The sequence below is a fragment of the Nomia melanderi genome, chromosome 1 (genome assembly GCF_051020985.1).
Source record: "Nomia melanderi isolate GNS246 chromosome 1, iyNomMela1, whole genome shotgun sequence".
Taxonomy (NCBI): Eukaryota; Metazoa; Arthropoda; class Insecta; order Hymenoptera; family Halictidae; genus Nomia; species Nomia melanderi.
In genome coordinates, this window is record NC_134999.1 from 33,318,450 (window position 1) to 33,338,488 (window position 20,039).

At 40.3% G+C, this 20,039-nt stretch overlaps 2 protein-coding genes across 7 annotated transcripts in view; one reads left to right on the forward strand and one right to left on the reverse strand.

Annotated features, from left to right (window-relative positions):
• The window catches only part of Glurb (metabotropic glutamate receptor B), a 272,556-nt gene extending 257,474 nt beyond the window's left edge, over positions 1-15,082 (forward strand). For both annotated transcript variants that reach the window (XM_031988488.2, XM_031988489.2), the window contains 11 exons: positions 1,340-1,591; positions 2,109-2,283; positions 2,405-2,511; positions 3,123-3,272; positions 3,390-3,523; positions 4,479-4,637; positions 6,829-6,995; positions 8,176-8,552; positions 10,235-10,386; positions 10,470-10,677; positions 11,682-15,082. In XM_031988488.2, coding sequence (XP_031844348.2) covers positions 1,340-1,591; positions 2,109-2,283; positions 2,405-2,511; positions 3,123-3,272; positions 3,390-3,523; positions 4,479-4,637; positions 6,829-6,995; positions 8,176-8,552; positions 10,235-10,386; positions 10,470-10,677; positions 11,682-11,914 — 2,114 coding nt within the window. In that variant the 3' untranslated portion in view covers positions 11,915-15,082. The remainder of the gene's footprint in view (positions 1-1,339; positions 1,592-2,108; positions 2,284-2,404; positions 2,512-3,122; positions 3,273-3,389; positions 3,524-4,478; positions 4,638-6,828; positions 6,996-8,175; positions 8,553-10,234; positions 10,387-10,469; positions 10,678-11,681) is intronic.
• CSN7 (COP9 signalosome subunit 7) lies at positions 15,076-19,999 on the reverse strand. 5 transcript variants are annotated; one of them, XM_031988508.2, is made up of 4 exons: positions 19,756-19,998; positions 18,659-19,313; positions 18,412-18,586; positions 15,076-16,151 (listed from the first exon to the last, which is right to left on the reverse strand). In XM_031988508.2, the coding sequence occupies exons 2-4, from the start codon at positions 19,304-19,306 to the stop codon at positions 16,102-16,104; spliced, it is 873 nt and encodes a 290-aa protein (XP_031844368.1). In that variant the 5' UTR covers positions 19,307-19,313; positions 19,756-19,998; the 3' UTR covers positions 15,076-16,101. The 5 variants fall into 5 exon arrangements, with proteins under 5 accessions (XP_031844368.1, XP_031844371.1, XP_031844369.1 ...); XM_031988511.2 differs by having other exon boundaries at positions 18,427-18,586; positions 19,756-19,997; XM_031988509.2 differs by lacking the exon at positions 19,756-19,998 and adding an exon at positions 19,492-19,748.
• Between the last annotated feature and the right edge of the window lie 40 nt (positions 20,000-20,039).

Genomic DNA, 20,039 nt, shown 5'->3' on the forward strand with positions numbered 1-20,039 from the left:
TCGATGTTTACCGGCTTTTATGTTTTATATGCTTCGCTGCGAGCGTGTAGGGAAGATGTAATTAATAGTGCAGTTTAACACGCTCAGTGCCACGTGTACCACATGTGGTACACGTTAATTTGTGTAACGGAATATTTTTAAGGGACGCATGGTCAAGAATAGCTGTATACGTTACAAAGCACTGAAAACATCGAGAAACGATATGAAAATATATTAATATATATAAAATTTTGAAAAACTTGAATATAATTTAATGTTTTATTTAAAAAATCAATACAGTTCATAAGCAAAATACGACCGAAATTTCCGTGGCACGGAACGTGTTAAGCTTGTCTCTTCGCGTGAGCTTAATACGTTCGCTATCAGCGTTTAGCGAATTATAATGTTTTATCCAATCCACTGAATCTTCTAAACAAAATATCGAACAAATGACACTGGGACGAGTTGTCGATTTCCTAAATATAATGTAGCTTATAACTTGAAATACTATCTATAAGATTAATTTCATTCGCTTTATGTGAAATAGATTGTCAGAAATTCGTGACGCTGGTAGCGAACGTGTTAAGAAGTAGAATTCGATTAGTTCTTGTCGGCTACTATCGATTAATCTTCCCGGTGAATTTTCCTTTTCATTTTTATTGGCAACGAATTCGATTCAGGTAAAATTCGCTTGATACAAGAGCTACGCCGTTTGACGTCAGTAGTTCTACGGTTCAGGGAACGTCGGAAATCTCTTACCGTCTGTCCAGCTCGCTTCAAGTTGAACACAATGATAATATAATTTGTAGAATTGTCTGAAAATCTGCAACTCCGCGGGACTGCGCCTCATTACTGAACTGCGGATTCTATGCATTTATAGCGCACTCCGGGGACAGCTAACTACAAGAGCTAGCAGTTGTCACAGCGAGACAGGGTTAAGGAACGAATCGAAATTATGAGAGAAATCTATGCACTCACAAATTCTAAGAGACTGTATACCCAATTATCTAAAATTCAATGCATTCCAAATTATAGTCATAAAACTCCTGTGAAACAAAATTAATTGAAACCTTTCAAACGATTATTGGCTGTAGAAGTTATCTATTTCTCATAGAGAATCAGCTTCAAAAGTCTAAACGAAGTTTCAAACATAAACAGTAATGAGCAACAGTTTCCGAACATTCTGCTAAAAATAATACATTTTCAACATTTTATCTAGAATCGTTTTTCTTCGTGAAATCTTTCGAAGACAAACGTTTCCTTCCAGAAACCACGAAACAGAAGCAGGAAATTCTGGTGAAGAATCGTATTTGCCTGAACTCCGGCAGTCCACTCATTCTGTCAATCTTATGTCGCACAGGCTGCATCATATTCGGCTCGGATCAAGAAGTTGCCGGAGTTATGAGAGCGGTTAGACGTTGCAACGCGACCGGCGCGTTCTCGTGGATCGGCAGCGACGGGTGGAGCGCCAGGGGTTTAGTTAGTAATGGTAACGAGCCGGAAGTCGAAGGTACCCTATCGGTTCAACCCCAGGCCAATCCTGTCAGGGGTTTCGAGGAGTACTTCCTGAATCTGACCGTCGAGAACAACCGAAGGAATCCGTGGTTTGTCGGTGAGCGAATGACTGAAACACGCGAGCTTCATTAAACTTTAGATAGCCTCGAACTTCGGCGGCCGCGGTCGCACGTCAAAAGGTCTACATGTCGCTGAACTTAACACCGGTTTCGTCTAAATTTCCACGGGCTAAATATCACTTTACAAACGTGCTACACTCGCTGCGGCCGCCGTGATACAACCGTTGCCAAGAATTCGATTCATTTTGCAACACGTAGTTCGTAGTATTAGGTGTTTAACGCTAGGTTTACGGGGAATTAATTGTACAGTTTATTCTGTTGTTCCTGGGGAAGTTGATATTCGTTCATTTAGATTTTGGAAATTGTAGAAATAGACAATCAGGATTCATGTTCGTGTAATTGGATCAACGAAAACCGATTGAAGCGTTTACCAAATAATGTTTATAAAATACAATCTGCGTGAAATTGACGCGTTCCGTGAACCTAGTGTTAAGAGAGTCTTCAACGAAGCTATGGATTGAGGGTGAGAATGTGATTGGCCGTGAATGATTTCAGAATTCTGGGAAGACCACTTCCAATGTCGCTATCCGAACGCATCGAAGACACCGTACAACAAGAAATACACGAAACCGTGCACGACGAAGGAACGTCTGACGAAACAGAACACTGCGTTCGAGGACCAGCTGCAGTTCGTTTCGGATGCAGTGATGGCGTTCGCCTATGCTTTCCAGTAACAAACTAAGATCTCAATTCTATAACTATTGTATAAGATTCTGCGACACATTTAACTTCCCGGAAGCTTAGCTTTATTTCAGCGTAACGAATGCATTGATCTTTCTTTCAAACTTCAGGGACATGCACAGAGACCTTTGCCAGGGGAAGCCAGGACTGTGCGAGGCTATGAGGCCTACTCAAGGGACGGAGCTGCTGCAGTATCTTCATAAAGTAGATTTCGAAGGTGAAGCTATGTAGAATCTGTTGATCTATCAATCTAGCAATCTAGTAATTTAGCAATCTGGCAATCTAGCAATGTATCAATCTATCAATTTATCAATCTAGCAATCTAGCAATCTAGCAAACTAGTAATCTGGCAATCTATCAATCTATCAATCTATCAATCTATCAATCTATCAATCTATCAATCTATCAATCTATCAATCTATCAATCTATCAATTTATCAATTTATCAATTTATCAATCTATCAATCTATCAATCTATCAATCTATCAATCTATCAATCTATCAATCTATCAATCTATCAATTTATCAATCTATCAATCTATCAATCTATCAATTTAGAAATCTAGCAATCTAGCAATCTAGAAATCTAGCAATCTAGCAATCTAGCAATCTAGCAATCTATCAATCCATGAATCTATGAATCTTTGAATCTACGAATCTTTGAATCTATGAATCTATGAATCCATCAATCTATCAATCTACCACCCCAACTTCAAAACTAATCAAATCAAATGACCGCAAGGAAAGATCCCAAACCATTATCACGAACCGAAGACCATTCGGTTCCCCTCAATCCTTCCTATCTCTACCTTCGAATTCTACTTAAAGGTCTAAGCGGCGACAAGTTCAAATTCGACAAAAATGGCGACGGACCGGCCAGATACAACATCATCCATTTCAAGCAGACCGAACCGGGCAAATACAAATGGGTCCGAGTGGGGAAATACCTCGAGGGCGAGCTGCGCTTGAACATGTCCGGTGAGTCCAGCTGCAGACGTCCTCCGATCCTTTTTTTCTCCTGTCCTCCTTCCCCGGGTTTCACTCGAAATCGAATTCGTAGTCTCTGTTTGCTAGCTACTTGAATATTCCTTGCAGAAATCCAATTTAAACTTGGACACCCTCAGCCGCCGGAAAGCGTGTGTTCTCTACCCTGCGAGGTCGGCCAAGCAAAGAAATACGTGGAGGGCGAGAGATGCTGCTGGCACTGCTTCAATTGTACTCAATATCAGGTTCGTGATCGCTCCGGTTAGCCTCCTCCCGCCTATTCCCGAAATATTCCTCACGAACCAATAATGGCCACGTGAAAAATCATTGGAACGCCCTCGGGGAAAGGGAAGAAAGAAAGGGAATCGCTCGATTATGGCGAATCGAGTGTGCGGAAGACGATACGAGTCATCGAAAACGGGACGCTTATACAAATATCTCTCGTGGAAAACATCGACGAGAAAGTTACACTTCCAAGGAAATCGACGTAACATTGAAACTACGAATATTCGTATAACTTCACGCTTTCGTTCATAGTGTCGAAGAAAGATGGTGATTGTCTTCGTTAAAGCTGTTGAGAACCTTCCGTAGCAAAAACTTTCGAAACGGATTAAGTAAAAGAGGCATTCTAATTAGTTGAGAAGAGATTCGCTAAAGGAGCTGGATACGACTGACCTAGTTCTGTTTATTCAGTTATTTGTCATCATTAAAACGGTCCGAGTATATTCATCCGAAATTCCTCTACATGGAATATTTCAACCAGCATACGTCAAACGAAAAAACAGGACAGCCCGGAAGAAAGTCACTTCATTAACCGTCAGAAATCTGAGTAGCCTATCGAACGTCCTTCCAACTCAAACATCTTTCAAGAGAACCGATTCGCAGGAAGCGAGATGATCCCAAAGCAACTCCCGTTTCATCTTCCGACTATCCATAGATCGAAGAGGCTTCCCCTACTTCCTTTGTCTTCCTTTCTCATCTTCTCTGGCCGAGCGCAACCCCTCGTGGCTTTTGTTCCTCGGAAGAACGTCTCGTCGAAGGTAACAACGGAGAGAAGTGGCTTTGATCCGTGACAGCGGATTTCCGAAACAAATTTCCTCTCTGAACGGTTCGCTCGCGATGAACGAGTTAAAGTAGCGGCGGTGTGTGTATCCAGGGGTCGAAGGTTCGCGGGGTGAAATTTGATTGTCCGTTAAACAGATCCGACATCCGAAGGACGAGACGCAGTGTATCCCGTGCAGGCAAGGCACCGTGCCGGACGAGACGCATTCCTCTTGCCGGGACATCCCCGAGGAGTTCCTCAGACACGAAAGCGGCTGGGCGATCGGCGCCATGTCCTTCTCCGCGACTGGGATCCTGGTGAGTGCTCCCGCACGACTGAACTAAACGCGATTACATTGGAACCCCCATTTTCCCTTAACCCCTTGGCGTACTGTTTACTTTCATTACTAAGCTCGTGCAATATTTCACTATCGACAATTCGTAAGGAATATAAGAGAATTTTCCATTCTACTTCGGGTGGAAATTTCATTTGAATATAACACATTTGTTAAGGCCACTTATAGCCTTACCGTTTCGTTCGAGCCCTTAAACCATCGTAGTTTTAGTTTTGTATGCACTTTTTATCTTTTCTAAGACTTATTGTTCATTTGGTAGTTTTTCGTAACAATAAGAGCCTTCGTCCCGCTCGCAACTTGCAATCGTCCTTATGGTATTACGAGAAGGGACCGTGGCAGCCGTAAATCCCTGAACCCATAAGGCCCGCAATTCTTGCTGTAGATTCTCCTTGTCTATTGTTCACGTCTGGCGTCCAGTCACCAGTATTTTTAAGTCTCTAGCCCGTCTGTTAGCATGCGTTATTAAGGCCAAAGCGTTTCTTGCCTTTTACCTGCCACGCTCGACGATTGCAAACGGGACGAATTAGTTATTAACATTAGCAACTTGGAAGACCCAAGAAGGGAGGGGACTGTGTCTCCCTTCCACAACCATCTAGATCTAAAAGGGCCAACCAGAACGTCTTCACCCCCGAGAAGACGACATTGCGGAGGTGTCGTCGAGGACGATTCTGGGAGGCCCAGTCAGTTGATACACAGAGTTTGATACACACTGTTAAATACATACAGTTGGATACACATAGTTAGAAACACAAGTTGGAAACACATAGTTGGACAAGTATCAACTCACATAGTACATAGTACAGAGTACGGAGTAGGAAGTAAGGATTACAAAGTATCAAGTAGCAATTTCGATCAAGCGCATAGCACTAGAGTCAAAGTCCACTTCACCTCCTACTCATTTCTAAGTTTTGTTCCCGATCTAATCGGGTGGTCCTTCGAGACATACAAGTTTATTAGTCGGCACACCACGTGCAAACGCCTACAAAGCTCGACCACCATTACGGTAACCACGAGTACCTAACAACATTGATAATAGCAAAATAGTTGCTTGCTTTGATCCGTGGGTAATGAACAACATTGACTCTTGTTAAGTTAGTTTAGAAATCTTCATCGCGAGTCTCACTCGTCATTGTACAGGTGGATGATCGAAATAATAGTTCTATAGTGATACTACGTTTTAGAATATATTTACACGTGCCAACATGTTAACCCTTTGCACTCGAGAATATTTTTCTCAGCAAATATTCATTATTCTCTGAAACATCAATGATATGTTTTACAACTAGCATAAAGAAATACCTTGTATAAATTGACAGAACTAGTTTATTTCGGTGTTCCACGTGTCGATACATTATATAAAATTTGATAGTGAATTCTAAATTTGATGATTTTGTTCGGTCAAATCAAATGACGATTGAAAGGCGCCGCTCGAGTGCAAAAGGTTAATACTAGAACTACCGAGCATTTAAAGTTAATACGTGATTTCTATGAGAATTGTAACAATAGATTATTTCCATTTTTCATTTGGAATAATCAATGCTAAGATATTATCTATTGCGAAACAAACAAATTCAAACTAGTTATTTCGATTGGTATGGTAGTTCTAGTGTTGGACAAAGTAATCAGAAATCTTGGCGTGCCATCCGCACAATTCAGTTTCCTGAAAATTATCCGATACACAATGTGTTAATATTCCTGTCATTATACACGAATTAATATTATACATTACCAGAAGAAAACGCAGAGTAGAATAATGTAAGATCCTAAAAGGGAACTGCATTAGGACTCGTCCTCTCGAGAATCATTTACTGACCAGCTGCGGTTTAACGACTGTGGCGCGGAGCTTTACGATTCTATCTGCATAATCCCCTAACGCCCGGCAGAAAGTACAAAGATCTCGATATGACGTATGAATTTTTAGTAAATCTTATTCGAAGGAAAGTAGACCAGTGTTCAGTCCTCTTCAACAAACATGAGAAGCCTTCCAATCTAACGATTACATTGCTTCACAGTATTATTGAATAAACCGATATCCTCTAATGATCGGTATTTACCTAGTAAATCCAACAGCGAAACCAACAGAAGAGAAAACGACGACATTTGAAGTAAGCGAAGTGTGAAGTAATAAAAAATTCTGTTGGCAACACCACCAGATAACGTTCTTCGTCTGCGGCGTGTTCCTGAAACACAACGACACACCGGTGGTCCGCGCTTCCGGTCGCGAGCTGTCCTACGTTCTGCTCTCCGGGATTCTGCTCTGTTATCTCGTTACGTTCGCGCTGGTGCTGAAGCCGACGGACATCGTTTGCGGCGTCCAGAGGTAAGAAAGTTTACGCCGCGCGACGCGCCGCCGCCATTTTCCTCCCAGCGTGGAGTCAGCGCGACGGAGCCCGGGATAGTTTGAAAAATCCAATTCTCCGCGGAACGAGACGCTCCGGCGGCGGGTATATTAACTCGGAATGCAATACATGATCGATCGAGGTAAAGCTGATAAAGTCGAGAGGCGAAATTTCATCGGGAAGTGAATTACGGGGGATTCAATTACGGGGAATCAGAAGAAGAATATAAAGTGGGGCACGGAATCCATTAGAAGTGAAGTTGCACCTGCCTCTCTACGGTCTCTTAAACGGCCCCGCCTTCCGTTCCGAGCGTTTCGAGACGCCGTTCGAGACACAGCCGAGATAAGAATCGTCGCTAACATATTCCGAATCGGATACCTTTTCTCCGATTTATCGATATCGAGAAGTACATTCGTTAATCTCGAAACGGAGGAATCTACGATCGAAACGGGGACGGAACGTTTGTTAAGAGAATAGAGTTCGCAGGTGCTTGCTACCCGAATTGCTAAGAAACCCAGTTGAGATTTGAAAACGCTAAATGTTGACACGTTGACTGCCACGAAGAATATCAATTTTATCGCTTATCCTTTCTATAGCAGATGCTAAGCAAGAATTATTAATTCTTTGATATGGACATTCTTATATTACTCTATTATCTAGTTACGTTACGGAAAACTTGTACTCGAAATCGATTATCTTCCAAGTAATTATTTTTGTAATTTGAAAGCTCCGGATTAAAAGATAGATCAAACCTTAATTCTCAGTAAACTCCAAAGGAACTAAGGAAAAGCTGATCCTGTCGCTTACAGAATATTGAAACCCCTCTGCCACGTTCCAAAGGAACCGTTCGCTATCTAAAAGGTAAAAGCAAAGGGAAAGTAGGTGACATTTCAAATTAAATCATAAATCTGCTTGTTCACCGGGGCCGAAGCAATTTTTTCAAGTCTCCCACCTTAGGCTGCTCCCCGCGATACGTCACAATCAAGATTCGTCCGCATCGCGCAATAAAAATTGAGAAGTAGGATTCAGTGGGCATATGGAGTTACATTTACTTCCCCCAGTGTTTTCGATAAATCTTCATATTTCACGGAAGTCCTCGGTTGCTCCCCCTGTTCCGCGGACCTTCGTGTCCCCCAGGCCACTTATCACGTGATTCGACAGATTCGCCGCCGGTTTCTGTTTCACCGTCGTCTACGCGGCCCTCTTAACGAAGACAAATCGAATATCGAGGATCTTTAACGCGAGCAAACACAGCGCCAAGAGGCCATCGTTCATATCGCCGCGATCGCAGCTGATCATCTGCTCCGGCCTGGTCTTCGTGCAGATCTTAATTAATGGAGTTTGGATGATAATCGACCCGGCGAGGGCGATGCATCTCTATCCGACCAGGGAGGACAACCTGCTCGTCTGCAACAGTTACGTGGACGCCAGCTACATGATCGCGTTTGCTTATCCCATCATGCTGATCGTGGTGTGCACCGTCTACGCGGTGCTCACCAGGAAAATACCGGAGGCTTTCAACGAGAGCAAACATATCGGTCAGTATGTCGACGGCGTTTATCGCTATGCAATCGAAATGTCTTTCATTCGATACATTTATTGTTTAACATATTGAATGCCATGGTCACCGGTCGCTCCCAATCAAGTCGAATTACTGTAATTCACTCGATTAAGCGGTGATTATTCGCAAACATTTCTATATAAATAATGCTATCCGTTGCAGTGATATTCAGTTCGATGAACATGTAATGATAATCCAATTGATTTAATATTGTATTTTTTCCATTTTGTGTATTTTCGAATCGAATTATAGTTCACTCAATTAACACTGGATTTATGCAACGAGTCAGTTTGACTTATGTTGAATTTCATAAGAATTTGGTAAATGTTTGGGTCGATGCTTATTAACGCAGTTATGCAAATATGTATCATAATTGTCTACTCTTAAACCTTTAATTTCTAAGATCTAAATGAACGGATAACTATTTTTCTAAGAACAATAGAAGAAACTGTACAGTAAATGTGAATAAATCTAGTGTTAACAATAGAATTACCAGATCTTCCCCACTTTTTCAATTATAGAAAAGGCACAGACGATTTTCTCAAGAATTATTCAATAAACTGGTTTAGATAAATACAAACTAGAATATAAGAGGATTGAAAACTCGATTAATCTATTTTTATAATTTCTTTAAGGAAATAGAGACCAATCAATTTTACTGGTCGGTAGTTCTAGTGTTAAACCATGATTATTCGAAAACATTTCTATATTATAAGTAATGCTACCAGTAATAACAATGCAACCCAATCAAACGATTTAATATTACATTCTTTCCACGTTGCGTATTTTATAAAATTCCACGGCATTCAATGTGTTAAGATACTTCATCCAGAAAAATTTAACCGTTTGAGTGGCAAAAGGTGCCATCGGTTCCCAAAATCAAATGAAGTTTATTTACTCTCCTAATCACTTATTTTCATTTTTGTTATAACCTACTTAGAAACAGAAAAACGGAACGATCTCGCAACTTACAATTTTTATACGAAAATACAAAAGCGTAATTCAGTTTCTAAACTGAAACGAAACGAGATAGCTCAAACGGTTAATATTACAACAATTTATATCAAAGGATGTGGTGACTGAGAGTCACCAGCTATTCTTTATCTTCTTCTGTATCCTTGCATTCTAATTGTATTCTCTTTCTTCTACAGTCTCCTTTAAGTTCCTCGTCTCATAGAATCGTACTGAGTATATTAAATTACTTCGAACTTTGATGTCTACCGAGGATCACTCTCCTTCTGCTCTCCCCTTTAAACTTGATACTCATTGTTGAAGAGATCCTACGCAGATATCCAATACTCAAAGACTAATTCGCGACGAGTTAAGCAGAAAGAGATCTCCTCTGTCCAGAGTTATAGAAGACCTCATCAAAATAACAATGTTCTCTTTCCACCGAAAGCAACAGAGATATTTCACTGTCCCTCGACTAAAGAACTAATATACCTAAAGTCCTTCAAACGATCATCAAACGTAGAAATCCCTTTCAACCTTCACTTTTTCCCAGTCACTCCATTTTCCCTATTTTCCAGCATTCTCTAAACTCATCCACGTTCCACCCCTTCTTCATCTCTCGATATATTTTCCACAAAAAAACTTCGTTTCGCGAATAGTCGTCCTGGAGATTCCATCATCTTGAAAATTCCATCGTCTTTCGCTCAGGTTTCACAATGTACACCACGTGCGTGATATGGCTGGCGTTCGTGCCCCTGTACTTCGGCACGGGGAACAATGTAGCGCTGAGAATCACTTCGATGTCGGTGACTATCAGTCTCTCCGCGTCCGTGACTATAGCGTGTCTCTTCAGTCCGAAGGTAACTCACCGGAATTCAATTTAGCGGCCGTGGGGGGTTGAGCTTCCTCAGTGAAACGATCCCCGTATTTTTTCGCACGACAGTTGTACATCATTCTGATCCGGCCGGAGAGGAACGTTCGTCAGAGCATGATGCCGACGAGATACAGCACGACCAAAAGCTCCGCGGTGACGGCGACAAATGCCTCGAGCATGATAGCGCCGATCACACTGACAGCGGCCACGTGCGATCAAAACAAGGCTGTCAAGAAGCACATTATCAGCACCATCGATTGCTCGACGCAGAGCGAGTGTAAGTGGCCGTCAATTATTCTCGAGTTCCCTTTGCAATATTTTAGGAACGGTTGAAAATTTTAACCCTTTGCACTCGAGAGGCGCCTTTCAGTCGCCGCTGGATTCGACCCAAGAAAATGATAAAATTTCAGATTCGATATTAAACTTTATATAGTGTGTCGACACAAAGAAATACCCTGCATAAATTAAGTGACAAAACTATTTTATTTCGATGTTCCATGTGTCGATGTCAGTTGTAAAAGTATTATTGATATCTTACCAGAAAATAATGAATACTTGTTGAGAAAAATATTCTCGAGTGCAAAGGGTTGATAGTTCAGTACCGACAATCCTTAAGCGATGAGAATCCGTCGACGTTAATACTGAATGAAATTTTCAGTGAACATTCGTAAGAATTGCATCACTCGATGAAACTTAAAAATTGTTAAAATAATAGATATCGATCTTTCGAGTGACAATGTAGCTGTTAAACGCTGAAACGGTAAAATCGAAATAACATCAACAACGCACGGAACGGTAAACAAGGCAACTTAGGTGACAACGCCCAAATCCCAAAATAGCAAAGAACCAACAAAAAATCCCAAGCAAAAACCGTTAGCAACGTTTCCCCGAAACGCTGTCGAAAAAAAGACATTCGCATTTTCACTCGCGTTTCAACAATATTCGTTAACAGCGCTTTCTAATTCGACTAACGAGCAACGCGAAGGAAACCGCGTTCACCTTTCGGCTCCATGTTGCCTCGCGTGTTTTTGTATTCAGTTCGCTGGCAGCCATTCTGTTTTAGCCAGCCTCGTAGCCGAAGTTTTTAATTAAACGTTCCGCGGGGGAACGAGCAAGGGACGATTCCGGCGCGCCTGACGCGCGACAAGATCGTCGGAACATCTGCGCTAAACTGCCCCTCGGATGTCTCTAAAGAGACTTTTTTTAAATAATAATCAAAGCCACCGCGGCCGTGGGGGACGTGTCATTATTTGTCGATTAAGCAAGACTTTTCCCCCGTAGATTACGAGCTCGAGGTGAAAGATCAGAAGAACGGGAAACCGGCGCCCACGGTGGTCTCGAGATCGACGCAGACTTCCGGCAACGAGAAGGAGCAGAGCGGCGCGTTGAGCAACAAGGATCCAAAGGAGAATCCGACGACGACGACCAAGGAGAACACGAGCACAACGAAACAATTGAACAACAACGCGAGGATAGGCAACGGGCCGGTGAACCAGGCAGACGTCTCCTTATAGCAGCAACCCTCCCCCGAGTCCGCCATTTTGACCGCGAATCTGAAGCCGATATCGAAGAAGCCCGTAGTTGTTTAAACGTGAATCAATTCTTATCGAGATTTTTGTAAATACGACTGACTGCACATCGAGGCGAGGCGACGTACGCGAGGAACGCGAACGCGTTTCGTTTATTCCAATGTACGCTCGCGTTGTTTAAGCTTTTGCCGGAAGTGTCGAGGGTCTGCGAATCACTGGGCACGAGTCGGAGGGAAGGATAAGGGGTGATAATAACTTTAATAATTTTATACGTTTGTAATGTGTTTTCTGTTCTTCGACGAGCGTTGTTTGATTTCCGATGGTCGTTAATGTTCCGTGGGTTAAGCTGTAACGAATCTTTTGTGAAGCTGTTATTCATTGTACGAAGCAATAGAAGTATATTATAAGAGGAATCGAGGAAACATGCGAATGTTTCTGTAAAACACTAGCCAATTTTGAGAGAAAACAGGTTCGGTCTGATGGTTCGCACACCCCTGGAAATTGTGTTATCGTGTGTCATGAGTATTATAGGAGACGTTACCAAGTTTGATGGAGTGTTGCGTTTAAGACGACATCGCGATGCGAGTCCTCGTACTTCCGGAACTCGTTCGTCTGCGGGCGTTCATACGAGTCCGAGCTGTTCCGAGGCGATCTGTAACAAAGAGATCGAGTAGAAATTTATTCTTCGCGTTTAATTGTGTTCAATGAAGTATAGTATACAAATTTATCGGAATATGCTGTAAACGTGAAAATTCCGCAGCTTGAAATTCGTGAGATCTGATATATATAAAAGACTCGACGGTACTCCATTAAGCCACGAGGATGAAAATTATTTTCAAAATGATTCAAATCATGATTTATTGTTCGTTACATTGGTACACGGCATTGTTGGAAATATAACGTTTTAAAAATAAATCTCTACGTATCATTGCGGCTTGGTAACTGAAATATTACTTTTATTTCATTTATCCTCGATGAACGATGAGGAATATTTTTATTCGTTTAAACTCGGAGCTTTTCAGCCGAATAACGAAATGATCCATCACGCTGTACTGAAATTTGCAATTGAACCCGAAGCAACCCGATGAACACACGAGACCACAATGACGCTGAAAATATCGAATAAATCTCACCGTTCGCCAAGGTGAAGCATAATCATCGACTTTAATTAATTATTAACTCGCATGTTAAGAACTGCTCTGGTTTCCTCTGTGATCATAGCATAATGCGTGGAATAATCACGCGGATTGCGTATATAAATCTCTTTTGTACATACACGACCATTTTCACGGTGCACGTTCACGCGCGTCTCGCTAAATTAATAGTCAACATGAAACGAATGTAAATACAGTCTGAACGGTCGTTCGAAGAAACGAATAAACGAACAAACCGTGCGAGCAAGATACTCGAAAGTTAGCCGGATCGTTGCCAAATAAAGAGTAATTGCGCCGAACGAGGACGGAGCGGAACGGAGGAAAATCAAAATGTGGCGACCCAACGGTATCTGTAATTTTTGTAAAAAAAAAAGAAGAAAAAGAAAAGAAAGAAGAGACGAGAAAGGAAACTTCAGACGAACGATAATCCTATCGCGCGACTTCCCTGTACATAGACTACGATTCTCTGTAAATATTTAACGATATTCGAAACGTAAGAGACCTCAAGAGGAAAGTTGAAAACGTACACGTAACCGATACTCTAAACTCGCTTAAACGATTTCGAGGTGTGACTAAACACTTGATCCAGTAGGACTATTAGGAAAACCTTTTTCCTTCTTTTCGAATCCTCTCTGCAGACTATAGGAATTGCTACACGTAGAACCGAAGCGTCGCAGCCCGTTGCGCGTTTCGAGACGTTTCTCTCGTAAAATGAAGAAAAAAAGAAAAAGAGAACTATAACCGCTCTAATTTTAACCGTTGAAATTTGTATGGACGAACGATAATTGTTCCGTAGTGTCTGTTGTACATAGGTGAACGGGAAGAACTTGTAAATTGTTTTCGTAGACTCGTGACTGTAAGCACAAACGATACACATATCCCACTGTACTCTATACGTAGACACTTGATTTGTAGCGATAGTCACTAAAAGACCGTGTATGTTCGATCTTGTCAGCATAATTTGTTCGTTAACCAGTGTCTAGTGTTCTCCGATGTGAAAATACGTTTATGCAAGATGATTCTACAGTGACATTCGCGGACCTTTCGCGTCCCTAAACCAACGGAGAAGCTGAATCGTCGATCATCTGTCACAACCGATTGTTGCGATACGAAGTCGACGCTGACTTAGAATCATCCTGTGTACTCGAATAGAGGAACGTTGATTTTCTAAAGGTTCGTAGTTCGAGATCCCGCCAGACTTTGGATGCAAATGAGCCCGGTATCCATCGCTCAATGGCCGGTGATCGAATTCGTTTCGTTGAATTTTGCGATCGTTACATGAAACGGAAAAGTAAGTGTAAAATTTCGATGTTAAACGTTTAAGAATCCACGGCCGTTAAATTCCTCTTTCGTTCGCGGCGATAATTGGCTGGCCGGAACGGCGCGGATACGAACATCCGATTAACCGTTTTCAAACGATAATTGTAAGGCAAGGTGTGTGTATATATATATATTATTTAAGAGTACGATTGTACATATATATACGCGAAACGCAAAGATGAAAAGATTAGTTCATACGGAACCAATTTAGTCGTAACGCTCGGCGGAAGCGTTGAGGTTGCGAGACGGGACGAGCGACCGACGAGCGCCGATAAATTAATTACGGGGAAAAGGATAAACAAATGATGCAATGCAATGACAATGTCAAGAATCTTAAAACAAAAACCACGTTCAAACTGTTACGGTCTAAGCATATTTTAAATACTTGCGAACGCTAAGGTAGGAACACAAGTATAAATGGTATTACGATGTATTCATTAAAAGGGACAACAATAAACGACACAAAAAAACAGTAAAAATAAAATGAATCGTAAAAGTAATTGAGCCTGCGGTGTTATTGATCCTCACCGATTCCTAGGTTTAATTACTTCGTGACGGAATAAATGTTCATTTTGCTTGGAACGCTACTGGTCCGTGTATCCGTGGACTAATTAAAGGAAAGACGTTTTTGTTCCGCTGAAGGGCTGCGTCAGGTTTTAAATAAGCTAGAAGGCCTCGTTAGATTTTATTGAACACTTCGCTATACATGGTATACGCTATAAATGTACAATCATTCGTTGTTTAAACGACACACGCGAAAGAGAAATTTCATATTCACACAGTTGCGAAACAATAAGACACAGACAACGATGGAATATAATAAAATCTAGCTTCTAGGACTTCAACGAATACTGTGACTCTGCATAAACGATTGCAATCGATGATCGAATTGCGAATACTTTTCAGGTCGAAAGTTCATTAACCCCTTGCCCCGTAACATCGAGACTCGTGGTGATGATTTCAAACAGAATTGAGGAAACAGATATTACTCGAGTCTTTTCAGATTCAAATTAAATATTACTCTTATCAATTATTATTATACTTTATGATGAACGTACGTATAGAATGTGCCCAGAATTGTCTGATTCATTCAATAAATCATCGGTGACAAAGTGGTTCCATCGATCACGGTTAAAAGAGAAATCATAAGGCAAAGGGTTAAACATTGAAAAATTCTCCAAACATGTGAACGCTGGTGTATGTTTCATAAAATTACATTAATATACAATATATACAGTATTCCCTCGTTACAGTCACGTTACGCGATTATAGAGAGCAGTGAACACGTCTTGCCAATCGCACGATTGGCTTAGTTTCTATTAACGTGATCATAGGGAAAGGATACTGTAATGAGTGTCATTACTCGTTATCAGAATATATTGCAGCAAATACAGTGATTTCGACTCCTTAATTAACGTATCAATTAATCAGTCTGGTTGCTCGGTAATACTATTGAATAGAAGAAAAGTGTACCCTGCCGTAGATCATTTTATTTTCATACCTCGTTCACGCGCAACGAAGTGCACCTTGTATAATAAGCGTCAGACATGTTTCGGGATGCATTTTATTTCTCAAAAAAGTACAAAATATACAGAGGATACGATGCTGCCGCACGCCGGTACCACACTCAGGAACAGAGACAGAACAATCCGACCGAGTTGGTGATATGCCCACAAGATTTCATCTAAGACCGACCTCTCATTTCAAGATCGGATCGTCGTCGAGGTGCCTTACCGGATTAGTGGATCCTGAAAATCCCGATTAGGCACTATCATTTGTGATTCGTGTCTCAACAGATATATTCATAGAACATATGGATACACGTGTACATTATCAAATATTTAATATTAGTGATTAATAGTAAAATTGTAATTAATATTATAAATGACTATTAATGGTTAACAATAAAACTGTAATTAATATTAGTAACTAGTAACGAAACTGTAATGAACGTAATTAATATTAACATAGAACGTGGGTGTCTCGATCACCGTCGATGATCTGAACGTTCTTTCTCTTGTGTAGTTATTCCAAAGAATTTCATCTCGATTACAAATGATAACGATACAGACGATCACGAATCGAATTAGACGTATTGTTTCGTTAGCACGTATTACTCGAGTACTCGAGCTATTCAGCTTGAAATAATATAGCCTAATATTGTAAACTGTATTATGAACTTCTACGCTAATAGACGAGACTGCAATCCTAATTAATCCTAATGATTTCCGGACGAAGCAAGGAGAGGCGTTCAAGGGTGCGGAAAAATAGAAAAAGCCTCGCTAAAATAAATTATCCTTTTATTCCCATTAGCAATTACAACGCTTTCAAATTCGACCCGACATTCTTCATTCGCTAAGCATACAACTTTCCTTTCCCCCTTCTTTTCTTTTTGTCCCCTTTATACTTTTACTTTGTTAACAACGTTCGATCCGACTAGTTACAGTTTGCTCTCTCGCTGCACCCTCTCTCACTCTCTCGTGGATAAGCGTGTCGTTCTTTTTTTTTTGTTTTTTTGGAAAGAATAGAACGGAAGAAAGAACGGTTCAACGCAAACGATGAAGAAAGGATGAATACTGCTCAAGACACGATTCGTTTTATCGGATGTATACAGGGTGTCTCAAATTGCCCGGTCACGCGAAGTGTCTTCCACAATTTTGAACGTTGAAAGGAAATCTTTAAGAATAATTTGTCTGACTAGTTTGGAATCTAAGATTTCATCACTTCACGATGAACTTCATAGCTGCGAGCTTCAAAGATATTCTTCTGGCAATTAAAAGTCGTTTAATTTTTCAACGACCGAGTGAATTGCAACACTCTGTACACCACGTTATCAGTGAACAATAACACAAGTACAAACACAATGACAAACGATGCATTTATTTACAACCACGAACCTGACTGTAAGAGCTATCGAATACCTACTCATACACCTCACAACGCAAAGTATAAAATCTTTGGTCTGACTGTTAACTCTCGCACAGTGCTGCGTTACAAAACTCGGAAGCTTATTTATAAAAATTACCCATATTTATGTCCCTTTCGTCTCCATAGAAAAAAACGTGTTAAATCTTATCGTCTTTTGTTTTTTTGAGTTGTCGATCATATGTGGACTCTACGTTTACAACTTGTTACGAGTCGCTGACAATCAATTTTTGTAACAAATGGAGCAATACGATTTAATAATTCTATTTTAACTAGATTCTCGTATGTACACTGCTTAACAATTAACGATCGAGTAACGTTTTCCTGTTAATAAAAATCGTCTAAACAAAAATATATGTATATATATATATATCGCTCTGCATATTGTAATTTTTGCAAAATATACTGTGAAAATGCAGGTTTGCAGACTTTATTTCTTTTAGGAACCTAAGCTACCCATTTCCATGCACTTGTTTACCAAAAATTGGTAAGAGTTGGGTAGCATTCGAAGAGATGTTTGTTAATGTAAATATTTGAATAAAATCAAATGTACCCAACTCCGAGAACGATTTATACATTTTTTTTTTTTGTATAGAATATTCTGTAGCTTGTGACAGAACAGACTATTCTATACGAAAAAAAAATAAAAAAAAGAGTAACTTCTTTTTGTACGATTCATCCTCTAGAAAATTAAATTCTGTTGTTGGTCAAGTACAAGTGCACTCAAGTAAGAAAAAATGTTCATACTTCGTATGCTTATTTCTCTCTCCCTTTTAGTATTTACAAGTGCACTTAAATGCAAGTTTAAAATTTTATAAATTTAATACAAGGAAACACTTAAACAAAGATAACAGTAATTTGTATGCTACAATAATTTAACTGTGTTTGCAAAATTCATTCTCTTTTTCGAAATGAAAACATTTCTTTTCGATCGTTATAGTATTTGTTGATTTATATTTTAGGATTGCAAGAATTTTACGTATCGATGAATATGAATTCTGCGTGACACGCTATAATTCCTGTCAATGGAATACATTTTTGTTTGGAACAGGAGATACTAAAGTTATGTCCTCGAGTACTTACCACTGCTTTTCATACCTTTGATCTTTAGTTGTTTCTTCTTTAGGTCTGGTGGAACTGATAAAGCTTCTCTACCGGATTCATTTCCTCCTGCTCCTGAACTACCTCCAGCCATATCAGCTTCCTGCACACCGCCTCCTCCAGCTTGTGCAGCTAAGGATTTCTTTATGTCTGCGATCTACCAAAAAGTGAAATATCCATAAGAAAGAATGTTACTTCATTTGTAGACGTTTATCCTCAAAATACTTACGTCTCTTTGTATTCTTTCCTTGTGAGTAGTGGCTTTCTGTTTTTCAAGATTGGCCCTGGTAACTTGGTCTTCAATACACGCTAACACTGTATCACAAGCTTCACCCCAAGCAGCCAATGTTTCAGCTACCACTCCTGTATCAGCTGGTCTAACATCTCTTCCTAAACCAGCATAATCTACCTCTAACTGTGAATTCTTTTGATCTAGTTTGCCGTGTATGATGTCAGCATAAATGGCTTCAATTATTAAATCCTCTAAATCTCTAACATTCTTTATATCTAGCTCCTCCAGAAGTACAGAATATGGTATACACCTGGACTTTGTAGCAAGAGTTACAATTGTTAAATGCTGCAGTTTCTTCTTTTGCGTGGGCGTTAATTCCAAAACTTTATCTTTGTTCTCCAAATATTCTTTGTAGGTACCATAAGCAAATAAATTCAAAGTATTCCAATATTGAACATATGGACCGCTCTCTAGCTCTTTGATATTGGGCATATCTAATAATTCCCCGAAGACATGGACACCTGGTGTTTCTACAGCTTGCTTTATCAGTTCTATAGCAGCTGCCCCTTTCGCAGTTTTCGCAAGCAACACAAACTGCTCTAAAGGGTTATTAGCAGACTTTTCAGTGGTAGTTCCACCAGTCATTTTGGTCCTATCGTACAAAGACACACTAATAAAGAAATCTTTCTATCGTCTAATGGATGAATAAGGGAAATATATTGCATAATGAAACTAAGACACAATGCGTCAAAACAATTTATTAGAATATTAAAAAAACATACAGGGAAAGGTCTCTCGAGAGTTAACACTGATTTTTGTTAATATCTTACCAATTATACTCTCCATAGGAAATTCATACTTAACAAGACAATCGTTAGACTCCAACATTATACGGTATTAATTGTGAAACATTAATAAAAAATCAGCATTACTCTAGAGGGCCTTTTCTCATCGAATAACTATAAGACAGATTAGAGAAATGACTAGAAGTTATATATCCTTCACACAAACACACCGCGAACAACAATATAGCAACTAATGCTGGGAGAATGGAATTTGTTGCGCAAATTTATTATTATATAATTGCAACTTACTCCGTTCGGTGTTTACAAATACGAAATAGCCTTTTCTACTGAATATGCCTTCAGGTGTGCGCAACTATGCAAATACAATGATATAAGTTCTACCACGAGGAAGAAACGGAACTCTTAAGTTGGCGTATTACTGGTCGTCGACGAATGGCACGAGGAACACCGAAAAAGCATCGTGCAAAATTATTGGAAGAAAACCGTGACAGTCGAAACGTATTTCCCCCGAATCAATAAGTTCTTTCTGAAGTTCTCGCCCGTCGGATGTCGCGCGAATGTTGCCTGCACTG